The sequence below is a fragment of the Rosa rugosa genome, chromosome 3, assembly GCF_958449725.1.
Source record: "Rosa rugosa chromosome 3, drRosRugo1.1, whole genome shotgun sequence".
NCBI classification, from domain to species: Eukaryota; Viridiplantae; Streptophyta; class Magnoliopsida; order Rosales; family Rosaceae; genus Rosa; species Rosa rugosa.
The window spans coordinates 9,449,238-9,467,084 of record NC_084822.1 but is presented as its reverse complement, the minus strand read 5'-3'; the positions used below and the strand labels follow the sequence as shown (position 1 = coordinate 9,467,084).

The window sequence follows — 17,847 nt, the reverse complement described above, 5'->3', positions numbered from 1 at the left end:
CAATTCTCGTGAGTTCGACAATCTTTCTTAAATACCTATACTATTACTTGTACCCCTTATACTTGAGGGTGACTATTTGGTCGATAGATTGCTAACAAATTATCATCATGAAAAGATAGTATCACCAAAATTGTTGGTGAGCTGTGACATGTTGGTAAATTATAATTTCAATATTGTAGAGGTCATCAGTTCGATTCTCACTGACATATGTAAAATTGGGTGGGCTAAGGTTTATCTTTTTTATTTATTTATTTATTTATTTTATTTTTTAAGTATCACCAAAATTCTTTGAATCTTTTGTTGCTTGTGTTTGATTGAGCTTCTACTATGATAATTGGGGCCCAAGACACTAGATACTAAATTGATTCCTAAAATTCTACATTGGATTAGACAAGAGATATTCACAATTAGTATGCAATTAAGAGAATCCATTCTTAACTTTTCCAAGGAATAATAAACCCCTAAATGGACTCGAAAATTAGTTCTCAAAAGGCTTTTCTGGAAAGAAAAAACTGTTAAGTCGGGCTCATACTACTTATGTTTATATTTAGACTAGAAAGAAGATGTTTGCTCCATAATTTCTATTATAAATCTTGACAGATATAGCCATTAAATGTTAAATAATTAATGAAATAGAGATATTCTTATTAGTATCTTTTACTGGTCCCTCATCTCTGATGCCAAAGTAAGTTTTGATTCGACATAAGACTAAATAAAATTTGATTGATACTTTCACCTTTATTAATTTACCCATCAACACTAACAAAGATGGGGTATGCCTATACTTAAAGTCGTGAATATTTTAGGAATTACGATAGCCATTCCGCCCATTTTGTCGGGATAAATAAGTCATATTCTATCATAACTCGTTCCGGCCAAGATGCTTTTGAAGATTGAAGGAAAGAGAGCATATACATCTATGTGTGTGTGCGCGCGCGCGCGCCCATTATGTCGGGATAAACAAGTCATATTCTATCATAACTCCTTCCAGCCAAGATGCTTTTGAAGATTGAAGGAAAGAGAGCATATATATATGTGTGTGTGTGTGTGTGTGTTGGGTAATCTTTCTAACAAATTAACATAACTTTTATTATCCAATATGTACCAATCTAAATTACAACCAAATGAAATCTAATATCCTAAGAATACCTACTATGATGAGAAATAAAGAGTATATAGATACACCATGCTTTTCCATCGCAAATGAGGCAAGTAAGTCAACCCATTGTAGCTTTCTTAACAGGATTGACATTATACTATATACGAAAGGCCGGTTGGGTGGGTACTGTTACTACTGTTCATCAGGTCTTGAAAAGTCGCTTTTGCCCTTGCTTTTGGATTCATATCAAGGTGAACATCTTCATACCCTTTTGTCAATTTCCAAACCGTGTTTCCAGATTCTTTGAAAAATATCTGGTTTTTGTCTTCTTTATCAAGTTCTAGATCGATCTGAACTTTACCCCAATTTTCAGTTCTGCGATTTGCCCTTTCTAGAAGCATCCTTCTACACCGACACAACTCTTCCAGACTATAAATTGAAATTTCTGGAAGCATCCTTCTACACCGATATCTCTACACCGACATCAACTCTTCCAGACTATAAATTGAAATCAGCAGAGGTGAAACAGCCCTGAAACGTGAGAAGCATCCAAGAGAGGTAGAGGGTTTTTAGGTAGCATTCTGTTTTCTCTCTTTTTCTCTTCTACCAATTTTTTTACGTTCATGTCTCGATCTTCTTCTGTGTTGATTTCAATGATCTTCTTCTGTGTTGATTTGAATGATTTCTATTCTAAATAGAAGTTTGGGTTATGGGTTTCTTGCCTTTGCTTTTGTTCTGAGTTTCTAACCTTGGAATTGATTGTAGGCTATGTAGAAATACTCCTCATTCTTTCTTCTTTTCATGATCAGACTAATCAGCAAAAGAACAAGAGGTTTCATTTTCAGCCAAGGCAAAATAAGAATTGGGGTTCTTTTCTTGGTATTGGGTGTTCTTCGATTATGTCGGATTGTGGTTTTCATTGAGTTATTTGTTTGTGAATTTTATGCAACACTAGATGGTGGCTCACTTGATTTGATGGCTTCAATTGTATGATGCCTATTTTCATTTTTTTTTTCTACTGGTAAGTGATAAGATTGTGAGTTTGTGATGACGTGAGAGGTTCATTACAAATTCTATATATACTCTAAAGTTACCAACTGATGTATGAACATTACCGAAGAACTCATAGATTACAGCAGAAACAAATAGAAGAAACTCATTAGAAATCAAAACTCTGTTTTGCTTATTATTTTATTAGTTTTTATGTAATACGGCTTCTATTGGATTATCTATTGTTATCAATTTTAAACTGATACCAGTTTTTATCTTCTACAGATTCTGTTTGCTCTGCAATTTCACATCTAGGTGATTAATTACAACAACTTCAAGGTATGCTTTTGATCTGTCACAATTTCAAACTTTTCACTACTGATCTATACCATCTGCTTTGTACTCTTAATTTCAATAATTCAATTATCTTCCAATGTTTTTTTTTTTTTTTTTCAATTTTTTTTTTCAGATTGATGTAAACTTTAGGAACTTAGTGTCTATGAATGTATAGTTTAGTTCATAGATTGTTTTGAGTTCTTCAGATTTATAATTTCTATGCAAAAAGGTGTATGCGTGGTTCTCTGAGCGCTGTTCTTTTCTAGATTGTTTGCCGTTATTTTAACGTTGTATGAGTCTTTAGGCATGTCGATTTTAGTGTTTTTCGTGGATTTTGGGTATAAACACTACACCAAAAACTGCATCACACAACACTAATCACACAACGTAACAGAAATCATCCGTTGTGTGTTTAAGTAAACTCGATTGTACAACGGTATTAGTGATGTTCTGTTGTGTGAATGTCAATAAAGTGATAACTTTTTTATCAGAACTACATTACACAACAAAATTAAGTATTGTCCGTCGTCTGAGTCTTAAAAAATTTAGCGGCAGATTTCCCTCCACTTTGGAGTCTTGGTTGCCTCTTGAAACATTGAAATTTGGGGTACTAAGTACAACGGATTTCACTATTTCCGTTGTATGATTGAAAAACTGAGCACCAAAGTTTGAGGAAGCTTGCTTGAATGTCTTCCCTAAGATAGGCCTAGCTAGTGCAAGCTGTGGAAATTATACAACAGAATTAAGATTTTCTGTTGTGTGAAATTGGAACTGGGCGGCAACATTTTGAGCTAAAATGTTGTAGGCGCCATGTTTCCCTCCATGATTTCACATTTTGATTTTTAGTGCGACTCTCAGACGACAGTTGGGTGAGGTTTCTGTTGTGTGAGTAACTTTGACAATTTTTTTCTAGGTTTAATTGCCATGCCACGTATGGTGCAAAGAAAACAAAGAGAGAAGGAAAACAAAACCTAGCACGACATACAAAGACTCTCAACCCTCTCTCTCGAATAGCCTCCCCGAAGCTCTCTCGTGAAACCTCGATCTCTCTTGTGAATCTCTCAGTCCTCCGCGAAAGCTCTCTGTCTCGTGAAACCTCTCTCGGCCCTCTCTCCCCAGTTTCCAATTCCACACTTAATTTCAACCCTCTAAATCCCTCTCCTTCGCTCCTCTCTTTCCTCCACCACTCGTCTCTTCTTCATCTTCCGATTCTCTCGCTTTTCTTCTTCTGCTCTCAGAACCCATCACCACAGTCCAATTCTCCGACCATCCGATCACTACTCCCTGCCGCTTCCACCCACTTCGCCAAGCGCTTCTCCTCCCTCTCCCCGCACGTTGTCTCCACTCCGTTAACCCCCTCGCCGTCAGGTACTCTTCTCTCTCCATCTCAAAACCCTAGATTTTCCCCTTTTTCCTAATGCTTCGTTGTTTTGATTGAGTGGGTTTTCGTCGGCGTAGTGTTCTCTGCTATGGAATTGGGGGTTGAGTCTAGCCATCTGTGACTCGACTTGTTCTCCAGCTCATTCCGAAGGATCTCGAGCCTCTCGTCATCGCCTTCGAAGACCTCGACATGCAGAAACAGATTCATTCCGCAACAACATTTTTGGGTTTTGGCATAGTCACCATCGAAGACCTCGACTCGTTCTCCAGCTCGTTCCGGGGCTGTTGAAAGCTTTCTCTTTGTCGTTAAGAAGTAATAGTTTCGATTTCTTTGTTCTTGTTTTGGCAGTAACCCTCTATTACATTGTGTTAATTCTAAGGTGGAAGTGATTGATGTTCTGGATTATGTATTGATTATTGCCTAAATTGGATGCAGACACCATAGAGATCTTCAAGGGGTAAGCTGGACCGGACACCTACTTGGGCCGTCGCCAGAGTCTGTGCTGTTATCATCATCATCTCTTTGATTTTGGAGAAGGTCCTGCACAAAGTTGGAACGGTACTAATCTCTCTCTCTGTAACTACAAATCGGTTTCTTGAATACCCTTTTACTCATTCGTTCTGCGGTTTCTTAGTTTCTACTTCAAATCGGTTTCTTTTAATACCATTTTGCTCATTAGTGTTGTGTTTCTTAGTTTTTAGTGTAAGTGATTAATGCAGAATGTGGATCGCAATTCAAGTTTTTCTGAGCCTATTATAATTGGTGGTTTGACTCTTGTGTGCTCTCCTGATCATGCGGGGGTGACCATTTTGGTCCCCAATTTAGTCAAGAATTCTGTCTTTTTGTCTTTCTATGTAGAAGCAATTACAATAGACTATAGTTTCTTTCATACGATGGAGGCTGTGAATTCCAGCAAAATAATATTTTGGGAAATTCTGTTTCTTTTGTATGATCATTTTGACTTGGTAATGACTTCTTGAGTTGTTTGGATGAAAAGAAAGTGCCTCAGTGCTGGGATTCTAGATGAAATGATAACCGAGCAAATATCAATGTTGAATTTTCTTCATTTTACACAGTTCTTTCTTTTCATCCCTGTTTCTTGTTCGTTGTCATCCCTGTCTCTTGTTATGAGATTGATGATTTCAAATCCATTCATTTCTTGATATGAGGAAATTGGTGTGCTGTAAATGTAATGAACATTGTCTTAATATGGGCAATGTCACTTTATGAGGGTTCTTTTCATTAAAAGAAACAATTTCAATGCAGTGGCTTTCGGAGAGGCACAAGAGAGGTCTGTTTGAAGCTCTGGAGAAGGTTAAAGCGGGTAAGATGCACTTCACATTTACTCATAATCATGTTCATCACAAAGGATGCTTTAAAGTGATTCAAAGCTTAAACCAACTTTTCTCACTATTTTGGAATTGAATCTTTGTCTGAAATAGCAAACTATGGATACACATTTGACTTGTGATGAAATTGTTGCAGAGCTCATGATTCTGGGTTTTATTTCACTAATCCTGACCTTTGGTCAAAGTTACATTGCCAAAATCTGTATTCCGCTTAAGGTTGCAAACACTATGCTGCCATGTAGTCAATCTTCAACTGCTTCGGAAGATGAAGAATCAACAAGTCGCAGAAGACTCTTATCGACTGACCGTCGATTTTTAGCTGCTACAACTACTACTTCATGCAATAGTGTAAGTGTGCCCTATTCTTCACCACTAAACTTGACCATTTGATTGACAGTAGAGAGCATCATTCTGTTGATTATGCAAATGAGATGTCCAAGCATGTATCTTCTTTCTTTAGCAATTGAATTTGTGAGTCACATATGGATAGAACAATTCATTTTATCTGAACCCAAGGGTGGGTCCAGTGGCTTGTTCTTTGTTTTATCAAGCATGCTACTATATCCCATATAAGTTGAAGATTTTCCAAATTACAACTAACAACAAGCAACTATGCTCTTATCGGATGTTAACTTATCTGATTCTTGTTACCAGGGTTTTGAGCCACTGATCTCTATTAATGGATTGCACCAATTGCACATCCTCATATTCTTCTTGGCTGTCTTTCACGTAGCATACAGTGCTATCACAATGCTTCTTGGGAGGCTAAAGGTATGAAAAGTCTACTTTTGCATGTTTTTCTGTGTGTCTTCTTAGTAATCAAAGGTCCATATGCATAGATAAGTAAGTCTCTATCATTGATTATATGGAAATATGAGTTTATGATGCGAACTTGATGAACTGGTTGGGTCCTCGATCCATGTTAAACAATATTTAGGGATCCTTACCATCCAAAAAATTAATAAACTTTGCATCTAATATATCTTCAATAATTGCTGAATGTTTCTTTCCACAGATTCGAGGATGGAAGGCATGGGAGGCTGAGACTTCATCGCATAGCTATGAGTTCTCAAATGGTATATGATCCTTTCATGTACATAAACTATTTTTAGAACTCGAAGCATTCCCCTTCTTATTGACAGAAATTTCTATACTTGTCATCTTGAGGCCTCATTTTGTTTCTTCAAAAGCAGTATATTAGTTTTCATATATACTTGACCTTTTGGTTACTTGTCTCACACCCAGCAAGGAATGCTGTATGCCTTTTTGGTCAAGTTTTAATTGATGTGTGTTTCATTTTGGAGTTTGTGTTATGATTAATGGAATTGAGAGGAAACGATACTGAAGCTATGTTTTAGTTCATTTAGAATTCTGGAGTTTAGTGCTTTTTGTTGCGGATAGTTGATTAGGTGGTCAGCAATTTACCCCAAAGGCAGTTTCTTGACACCTCTTGTGGCTTTCTTTCTTTGTTTTGTTTTGTTTTGTCTACTGAGCATGGAAAATCTGATCAGTTTCTCAACGTCAGATTTAAGGAGATATAAGACATCATAGATTTGAATAAACTGCTTGTTAAGAGGATCTCATTTCTGTAGCCTTTACTTTTATGTCATCATACAATATACATACTATTAAAATGCAAACTAAGAGTAGAGGTAGAAATCTGTCAAGCACAAATTAGTTATTGCTATTCTAGTACCTAGTACCTCTCTGTCTTATTTGAGATAATTGTTCTGTCCTTACTTTTGTTATACTTACTAATTATTATCGCCGTCTTTGCTATGCGAAGAGGGGAAGGGAGGAGATGGTGAGTACTTAAAGTACTTGACTTATACAATCATAAGTCTACTTATCTATGTTTGTCTTCTTGCAGTAATGGAGAGAGGGTTTCAAATACAAATGCAGTAGAATCTACTGGAAAAGAAAAGAAAAGGAGAGATTTGATCTACAAAAAGCACTTTTGGCTGCTCTTTTCAATGCTCCTGAGAGACCCAAGGAGCCGGAGCTAGAAAGACCCGAGGAGCCGGAGCTACCAAAAAAAAGAATAGTAAGATCAAGCAAGGGTCATTGGGAGATCAAGCATGGACTACCAAGCTATACTTTCCTTCATCATGCAAAACCTAGGAAACTTAAAAGCTTCTTAGTCTATGATATGTATGAATGCTTTAACAATGTTCCTTAAATTCAATATTTGATGAATTGATGTATCACAATCCTTTTGGTACAAATATTGATCATTTGATGGTTTGCATTCAATTTGTCTTCCAATTGATCACTATTATATCCATTCAGAATTTGGGTATCCACACAACGCATTCATAGATATCAGTCATATCACACAATGGATTTTAATAACTAACATCATCTAGTTTTAAACTCATACAACAGAAAATACTAGAACACAGTTGTCTTACTCTAAATCACACAACAGACAAACTACAAAACCGTTGTATGAAAATCTTAACCCACAACGGCATAAAAGCAAATTCTGTTGTGTGAACTGCTGCACACAAGTGCTGCGCATGGATGCGTCCGACATCTGTCGAGTTCTGGGACAACGGTGTTAAGGAATATACGTCGACTGACTTTATATCATACAACGGTGAATTCACCGTCGTCTGATTTTTCATCAGACAACATCGAGATAGACGACGGTGAGTCTTCAAATCAGACGACGTTTTTTCACCGTCGTGTGATGCAGTTTTTGGTGTAGTGAAAGCTAATATGTTGGCAGTTGTATTTGTTCATTTATAAGTTTAAATGCCTAACTTTCAAAATGTATAAGGCTGACTATGACTTTGCCCACAGTATATCCTTAGTTCTTTATTTTTGTGTTTCAATGGATAAGCAAGTTAAGCATCTATGTGTTTGATGTTGCATATTTATGTGTATCTAGCTAGCTTACCTCATCTCATTTACAACAAAATTCAAAGTAATATAGTTGAGCTATCCTTTCCTGTTTTTCCTTTCCCGCGAGGATGAAACAAATTTAATTGAGCTTTGATGAGGAGGATCAAAAGTTAAACAATTTCATCTGATTTTAATAAATTATGATCTTATGTTCACTATTTATCATTTTTGATTTTGTTTTTGTAGTATTTTAGTATGAGCTTTACTTTATTAATAGGATTACAAGTTGTAACTAACCCTAAAAAGAATTCAGAATAATGTTTAGTCTATTACTAATTTCTGTAGCAATTATGATTAGTGTGTCTATTATAAGGAGTAATCATTTGTCATTTGTAACTATTATGTACTTTTGAATGCAGTTATGGCACCAAAGATGAGGCACAGCAAGATGAAGAGATTATTACAAGAGCATCAGGCTGGAGATCATAATGATAGAGAAAGAATGCAAGAAATATATGATTGTCAAAATCTTTATACCAGTGTAACTAAGGCTGAAGGTGCTGTTTCCAGTCTAGATTAATTATTGAATCTTAAGTGTTCCATTGAATGAATGCTTTAGCTGCAAAATCAAGCTAACTAACATTTTTTAGATTTTGTTTACAGGATCTGAATCAAGAACTTCTCAATGCAACAATGTCAACGTATTTCAGCATCAAAAGAAACGATTAAGAAGTGATGAAGGAAATGTTACTGCAATAGAAAAGGAGTGTGTGTTCAGCAATCCAAACTCAAACGTTTTTGCCACAGGTATGATACATAATCTGTACAATTGGTTTAATATGACGAACATTAGAAAACACACTGAAATAAATAGTATTGATGTTCACGTGTAGAGGCATCACGGTGTTTAGAAAACGATTGTTCTCAATTTGTGCGTGCAGTTGAAATAAGAGATTTATTTTTTGTAATTAATAATCAGTTCATGTTTTTAGAATACAAGTAGCCTTTATTTTTGGGGTTAATCGTTTTGCCCAAATTTGGTGTTCAGGTCAAGCTACGTATACAGTTGGGCAAGCAGTATATCAAAGAAGTAGACAAGGTAATTCATACTTGATTTCACTTACTATTTTGAAATGATAATAAAATATGAATTGCTGACAAGATATCAAATTTTGATTACAGTATCAACTATGACGTATGAAGATTCAGGCGATAATATTCATACATGCTCCTACTGTAACGCATCTTTTTGGTCTGGAGAGGCGCTTAAACGATCATCATCAAATGAACCTCTTATTTATACAAATTGTTGCAAGAAAGGCCAAATCAGACTTGAAAAGCCAAAACCAACACCTGCTTTTCTTGAAAAATTATTGGATCCAAATAATGGTTTAGAAAGCCGACTTTTCAGAGAGAATATCATAGTTTATAATTCAATGTTTTCTTTCACATCAATGGGAGCAGCAATTGATTATAAAATAAATACTGGATCAGGACCTTATGTTTTTAAAATTAGTGGTCAAGTTCATCATTTAATGGGTTCTATATTACCTTCTAATGGGGAATGTCCTAAATATGCTCAATTATATATATATATATATATATATATGATACAAAAAATGAGGTTTCAAATCGTCTTAATGCTATGGGTGGTTCTAGTTGGACCTCCAAATTTGCTATTTGGACCTCCTATACTTAGTAGACCTCTAATTTACTTTTTAGGATACTTGAAAAGCTAAGTGGACCTCCTTATTTTTACCAAAACACCCTTGAACATGAGATACAATAATCTCTTACTCTACTTTTTATCTCTATATTCAACCATGAGAAAAAGAATGAATCAAAATCACATGATATTGTTCTCTTATGAGTAGATCTCTCCTCCACCAAAATTAATCAGAGGGTTGGTTCTCGATCTTGATATGTTTCTGGAATTCCTTTGAATTTGCTAAAAGAAGGATTTCATAGAAGGATTTCATGGGTTTTGGGTTGAAAGATCGAGTAATAACTATATCATAATATTCAATGAATATAATTTAAGGAAATTTCAAATCAGATTGTTTTGAATTTACTTTTGTATTAATTGTAGGCCATGTATAAAAATTATTATTTTTACTTAATTGTTTTAGGTAAATTATAAAACTATATGACAATGTAAGGAAATTTCTGAAAAAAAAAAAACAATTTAATTGAATGTTATATTTGGGGAAGGTAAGAAGAGTTTTTTTTTTTTTTTTTTTTTTTTTTTCATTTTTCTAACTTTGTCTTTATTTGTCTTTTCATATGACTTGACAAAATCTATTAATAATTGAAAAAAATTAGAGGTCCAAATATCAAATTTGGAGGTCCAACTAGAACCACCCTAATGCTATTGATCCTACACATGATAATATAAATATCAAATTAGAAATTGTTGAAGGGCTTATTAAAATGTTTGATGAAATTAATGAATTAGTGAAAGAATTTCGAACAATAAGGGATAAATTTGAAAATCCTTCATTACCTTCATTGAATATGACTATACTTAATCGTCAACTTACCGATAGTAAACAATATGAAGAACCAACAAGTGAAGAAATTGGTGGTTTAATAGTCGGTGATATTGGAGAACACAATTCAAATAGAGATATTATTATTGAATTAAATAGTGGAAAGCTGCAACGTATTTCTAAAATACATCCAAAATATATGTCACTACAATATCCAATACTTTTCCCATATGTTGAAGATGGATATAAAACAAATTTACAAATGCACCAAATTGGAGGAAGTTCCACACAAAAAAGACAAAAAATATCAATGCGAGCTTACATCACATATCATATTCAAGATAGAAATAATGAAATAAGTACTTTATTAAAAGGTGGACGATTATTTCAACAATATTTAGTTGATGCTTATGCAACAGTTGAAGAAGATCGCTTGGATTGGATTAGAAGGAATCAAAATAATTTCCGAAGTGAAACTTTTAAACATATTTGTGTTGCTGCTTCAGCTGGAGTTAGTAAAGGTCGTGATCTAGGACAAAAAATTATTTTACCGAGTTCTCATACTGGAAGTCCTAGAGATATGATTAACAATTATCAAGATGCTATGGCAATTTGTACACAATACGGTAATCCTGATTTATTCATAACTTTTACGTGTAACGTAAAATGGCCAGAAATAGAAAGATATTTGAAAAATATACCTAAGTACAAAGTTGAAGACAGACCTGATATAATTTCAAGAATGTTTAAAATAAAATTAGACGATATGATAAAATATATCAAATCTGGAAAACCTTTTGGAGAAATTGAAGCAGATGTTCATACAATAGAGTTTCAAAAAAGAGGATTACCTCACGCTCACATGTTATTCTGGTTGAAAAAAGATTACAAATGTTATACAGCGACTGATATTGATTCTATTATTTCAGCAGAATTACCAGATAAAAACGTTAATCCCGAGCTTTTTAAAATTGTTAGTGAATTTATGATCCATGGACCTTGCGGAGAAATAAATCCAAAATCTCCTTGCATGCGAAATGGAAAATGCTCTAAATTTTTTCCAAAACCATATAATACAAACACTATATTTGAAACAAATACACCTCCAATATATAGACGTCGTCAAGATCATGCAAAATTTGTAGTAAAAAATAATGTACATATTGGAAATAATTTTGTTGTCCCTTACAATTCGAATTTATTATGAAGATATAATGCTCATATTAACGTTGAATCATGTTCTCAATCAATGTTAATCAAATATTTATTTAAATACATTAATAAAGGTCCAGATCGAGCCCGACTATTGCTGCATGATGACTTAAATGATGAAATTACAAGTTATTTGAATTGTCGTTACTTAACTCCTCATGAATCTGTATGGAGATTATTTGAATATTCAATTCATTCTAGACATCCAGCTGTACAACATTTGCATATTTACATGCCTTTAGAGCAAAATATTGTATTTAATGAATTTCAATCTGTTCAGTCAATAATCAAAGAAAAAAGGACAGAAGATACTACGCTTACTGGTTGGTTTAAAGTGAATTCTATTTACCCAGACGCATCTAAATTAACTTATACAGAATTTCCAAGCAAATTTGTTTGGGACAATCGAAATAAATGTTGGACACCAAGAAAACAATGTCAGACTATTGGTCGAATAGTACATGTACCACCTACTTTAAGTGAATTATATTTTATGAGAATGTTATTGAATATTAAAAAAGGTTGTCAAAATTATGATGCAATAAAAACAATTAATGGTATTACATATAATTCATATCAAGAAGCTTGCCAAGCTTTGGGATTATTAGGTGATGATAAAGAATGGACTGAAGCACTAAGTGATTCTTTACATACTGCAACGGCTTCTGAAATTCGACAACTCTTCGTTACGATAATTTTATTTTGTGACGTTGCAAATCCTGAAAAGTTGTTAAATCTGTTTTGGTTAAATATGTGTGATGATATTTTGCATAACACTAGGATTGAAGTTGGAAACCCAAACTTAATTTTGTCAGAATCAGAACTAAAAAATAAATTATTATACGAATTAGAGCAAATGTTTAATAAATCATCAAGTTCACTAAAAGATTATCGATTGCCAATGCCTAATGTAGATAAAATATTAAACTTAAATAACAGATTGTTAAAAGAAGAATTAGATTATGATTGTATTCGATTAAAACATGAACATGCAAATTTAGTTAGTCAACTAAATGTAGGTCAAAAAATTGTTTATGACGAAGTAATTAAAGCGATTGAAGAAAAAACATGTAACACATTTTTTGTTCATAGTCATGGAGGAACCGGTAAAACATTTTTATGGCATACAATAATATGTAAATTAAGATCTGAAGGAAAAATTGTTTTAGCTGTTGCTTCATCTGGAATTGCTTCATTATTACTTGCAAAAGGTAGAACTGCTCATTCTCGATTTAAAATACCTTTAACAATCAATAATTCATCGATATGTCTAATAAAAACAGGTACCCATCTCGCAGAATTGGTTAGTAAAACAGAATTAATTATTGGGAAAATTTTGCAAACAGTACACCAAGTAAAGGCCACTAATAATTCTTATACATAAAGTTCCAAACCAAACATTTTGGTACACGAAATCTGAAACTCGACCCACTATCAGTACACGACGTCAATTTTTGACACCAAAATGTCCATTATGCCCTCAGTTTTTTTTTTTCTGTTATTTTTTTCTATTATTTTTTTTCCTTCTTTTTTTCTGTTATTTTTTTTCCTTCGTTTTTTCTGTTATTTTTTTCTATTATTTTTTTTCCTTCTTTTTTTATGTTATTTTTTTTTCCTTCGTTTTTTCTGTTATTTTTTTCTATTATTTTTTTTCCTTCGTTTTTATCTCTTTCTTCTTCCTTCTTCCGGGCTCACTCCCTCGCTTCCAACGCTGCCTTCCTCACCTCCACGCTCACTCCCTCGCTTCCAATGCCGCCCTTGCCCTCCAATTGGTGAGATTTATGGTCCTACAGCTTATATTTGTAACTCAGCAAATATTTAGTCATGTGAAAAGAAAAAAAGAGATAAAAACGAAGGGAAAAAAAAGAAGGAAGAAAAAAAAATAACAGAAAAAATTAGGAAAAAAAAATAATAGAAAAAAATAACAGAAAAAATGAAGGAAAAAAAATAATAGAAAAAAATAACAGATAAAACGAAGGAAAAAAAATAACAGAAAAAAAAAATAATACAAAAAAAGAAGGAAAAAAATTAATAGAAAAAAATAACAGAAAAAATGAAGGAAAAAAAAAATAACAGAAAAAACGAAGAAAAAAAAATAATAGAAAAAAATAACAGAAAAAACGAAGGAAAAAAAAATAACAGAAAAAAAAAAATTATTAAAAAAAAAAAAGAACTGAGGGCATAATGGACATTTTGGTGTCAAAAATTGACGTCGTGTACTGATAGTGGGTCGAGTTTCAGATTTCGTGTACCGAAATGTTTGGTTTGGAACTTTATGTATAAGAATTATTAGTGGTCTTTACTTGGTGTACTGTTTGCGAAATTTTCCCTTAATTATTTGGGACGAAGCTCCAATGTCTAATAAATATTGTTTTGAAGCATTAGATAAATCTTTCCGTGATATATTATCTAATCCAAATAAATTGGAAACTAATAAACCATTTGCCGGTAAACTCATGTTATTAGGTGGAGATTTCAGACAAATTCTACCTGTTATTGCAGGAGGAACTAAAGAACAAATAATTGAAGCTTCATTAAATAGTTCATATCTTTGGTCATCATTTAAAGTATTTCATTTAACAGAAAATATGAGATTATCAAGAACAAATTTAACTAATGAACAGAGAATAAATATTTCAACTTTCGCAGATTGGCTATTGGAAATTGGAGAAGGTCGTATATGTTCAATTAATGATGAAAATGATATAGATACATCTTGGGTTGAAATCCCAAGCGATCTACTTATTTACAATTACACAAATCCAATAGAAGCTATTTTCCTTGCAATTTATTCAAATTTCAAAACTAATTACGATAATTTTAATTATTTAAAAGAACGTGCAATTGTTACACCTCGAAATACCACAGTTCAAGAAATAAATGATTACATTATTAATCTATTGCCAGACGATAAAACAACTTATTAAGTGCTGATAGTATTTTATCAAATTCTGGAGATAATGAAAACATTAATGCCTTATATCCAATAGAATTTTTGAATAAACTTGAATTTAATGGATTACCATCACATAAATTAATTTTAAAAATTGGAATGCCCATCATATTATTAAGAAATTTAAATCAAATGTCTGGCTTACGCAATGGTACAAGATTAATAATAACAAAATTATTTGATCGATTAATAGAAGCAAAAATATTAAAAGGAAATAATATAGGTCAAAAATGTTTTATACCAAGAATTGTTCTTACTACATCTGAAAATAGATGGCCATTTATTTTTAAAAGACGACAATTTCCAATTAGACCATGTTATGCTATGACTATTAACAAAAGCCAAGGTCAATCATTAAATCAAATTGGTATATATTTACCAGAACCTGTTTTTACACATGGACAATTATATGTAGCACTTTCAAGAGTTACTTCAAGAAATGGGTTAAAAATTTTGATAAATAATAATAATGATATGCCAAATACATATACCAAAAACATAGTATATAAAGATGTGTTACAAAATTTATAAATAGAACCATATGTAACATTGTGTCACTAATATGTCTATATATATATATATATATATATATATATATATATATAACATTAACAAAAAAAAAAAAAAAACAGAGAGAGAGAGAGAGAGAGCGAAGTTGCTTCAAAACTTGTACAGCTTTGTGTCTCAATTTGTTCCACACTTCGGATTAACCCCAAAAATCTGGGTTCAAAGCATATACAGCTTTTAATGGATTTCACTTTCTGACATAGGTGTGATTTTGCTTTCCAGATCACCCTCTTCCAGATGAATTGAAAAATATCCGGTTTTGTCTCCTTTCTCAAATTCTAGATTTATCCAACCTTTCCAGCAATTTACACTTCTACCACTGATTCTAATTTGTATATAAAATCTGCAATGAACTTATTAGATTGTTCGGGAAGCGTCTACATAAATCCAATGCAGTTTCTCCACTATTTCAGATCTTTAATCCGCATCAATCACCAAAAGGACCAGTGCTGTTTCTCCCAAATCAAAGTAATCAATGCATGTTTATTATACTTGAATAGAGAAAGATCAAGCTTGGCAGTTTCGAGAGAAGCAATCTATTTCTAAAAACAGAGGTATGTAATTTTTTTGTTTCTGCAATATAACAATGTAATCAAGCTTGAGTTATCTTGTTGATACTAAGCAGATAATTTATTTACATAAATGTTTCGATATCTATGGTTGCTCCTGTGAACACTTCTTAATTCGATGGTGTAACCATGACTCCCCCTGGTCTAATTATTGGAGTTTCTGAAGCACTCAAAGCTAACACAAATAAAAAGAAGTTCAACCTTGGAGTTGAGATATACCAGACACCAGAACTTCAACCATATGTGCTTAATATTGTTAAGAAGGTCAGATTCTTACCCTTTATGAATCAAAGGCCGGTAAGCGTCTATCTATCGTATCATCGTTCTGTCCAATGAATAACTACGGCGATTGCTATATGATTTCTCTTTATTCTCAATTGTTGGCTATCAATTCCAGTCAAAATCGAGCAGAGAAGTGTTTATGATTAATAAAGTGAATAAGACTTCTACCTATGCTTATCACTATTTGGAGCAATATCTAGAACATGATACAAGCTCTGTTTCACGAGATTCACTATAATCAAATTTTTTATTTTTTATTTGGCAGCTCATCAGCAAATACGGTTTATCAGTGTCACGGAAAATTGCATTGCTCATCTATTCAGCTTGCTTTCAAGGTATTATCCTTTATGTGTAATCTTGGATCTTGATTGATTGTGAATGATTCCGATTCTATACATTCAGTTCGTGTTGCTCATATTCTTGGTTCTGTTTTCAAATTTTGTTATAACTGTTGAGCTTTTGAGTGCAATTCTGAATTCTTTCTTTCTTTCTTTTCCTGGCATTTTCTTCATATAGGTTATAAATGTCAAGAAGCAAACTGAATATATCACATCTAAATTGATTGTAAGAGAGCATCTAAATTTAGGAATAAATCCATTTATTGAGCTTACGGTTTCATGTTCTATTTCACTCACATCTTCTATTTTAATTTTCACACACTCTAGAACAACATATAATTTATTTACTTAGCTTTTGCATCCTGCATTTTTTCTAACTTTTCATACCTTAAGATAAACTCCCAAACAATGACTTAGATAATCCCAGAGCAGGAACTAATTAATTGTCTTTCAAAACTATCTCACATAAAGTATAATCTGTTATTGAGAATAAATTGTATACGTACACTTTAGTTTCGCTACTGACGATTCTAATCACATGTGCTCTCTTGGTTTAAAGTGATGAACAAACCAAGCATAGAACATCATCAACATCATCCTCTGGAAGGAAAGAGCAATATCGCAAAAAAAAAAGAAAAAAGTCTTGACTCAGTGTCGTTGACTTCGTTTTGTACTTTTTGAATGCATTTGAATGAAACTCATTCGGTGCATTTTCTCTAGCTGCAACTACTGTAATTTAAGTTTTTGGACAAATGCAGCTAGCTAATCAGCTAAAATGTTCTGTACAAGTATGACTGGAGTTACCAACTTTTTGAACAAACTCCAGTAAATATGTGAACAAACCTGTGGCATTGTGCAGTTGATTTTCAATAAAAAAAAAAATTATTATTTCATTGAACTATTCATTAATAACAATAAATTCCGCAGCAAAGCGCGGCACTATTTCCTAGTTTATATTGTTGATTAGTAGATGTGTGAGGGTGATATCCCACTTGCCGTCCACTGTTCTACACTGCTACCTATAGCTATACCCTAATAAAAGTTTTCTTTAGGAAAATAAATTCACACTTCTTAATTTACACTCTACATTTCTTCTCTCTTTTTTTTTGTTGAAATTTTTATAAAATGACAAAATTTAAGTTAGTAAATATAAAATTTGTTTTAGAGAAACTGAAATTGAGAGGAATTTGCTGTGTTTTCTCATTGATAATAGGGGCCTCTTTATATAGAGGATTACAATGCATAGAATCTCAATCATACAAGGAAAGTAATCGTACATTGAATAGGAATCTAGATCCTTCTAATTTAACCTTATTACCACTAGGTCAAGTAACCTAGAGTTTGGGTCAAACACAGAAAAGAGATTTCCTTAAACACTCCCCCTTGTGTTGTCCAAACGCGGTGCTTCTTTCGTTGCCTCGTTAAAAACCTTGCC

General features: G+C 33.0%; 2 protein-coding genes across 3 annotated transcripts; both read left to right on the top strand.

Moving 5' to 3' along the window:
• The first annotated feature begins 3,392 nt into the window (after nt 1-3,392).
• Nucleotides 3,393-7,357, top strand: LOC133735143 (MLO-like protein 10). Of its 2 annotated transcripts, XR_009858775.1 has the most exons (8): nt 3,393-3,793; nt 3,884-4,118; nt 4,242-4,364; nt 5,073-5,130; nt 5,292-5,503; nt 5,810-5,926; nt 6,171-6,231; nt 7,026-7,357. XR_009858775.1 is itself a non-coding variant. In XM_062162556.1 (7 exons), exons 4-7 carry the CDS (start codon nt 5,297-5,299, stop codon nt 7,058-7,060), a joined length of 420 nt encoding a protein of 139 aa, XP_062018540.1. In that variant the 5' UTR covers nt 3,813-4,118; nt 4,242-4,364; nt 5,073-5,130; nt 5,292-5,296; the 3' UTR covers nt 7,061-7,357. The 2 variants fall into 2 exon arrangements, 1 of the variants encoding a protein (XP_062018540.1); XM_062162556.1 differs by lacking the exon at nt 3,393-3,793 and having other exon boundaries at nt 3,813-4,118.
• Nucleotides 7,358-15,637: 8,280 nt separating this feature from the next.
• Nucleotides 15,638-17,093, top strand: LOC133737162 (uncharacterized). Its single transcript, XM_062164772.1, has 3 exons — nt 15,638-16,056; nt 16,340-16,409; nt 16,972-17,093. The coding sequence occupies exons 1-3, from the start codon at nt 15,922-15,924 to the stop codon at nt 17,091-17,093; spliced, it is 327 nt and encodes a 108-aa protein (XP_062020756.1). The 5' UTR covers nt 15,638-15,921.
• The last annotated feature ends 754 nt before the right edge of the window (nt 17,094-17,847 follow it).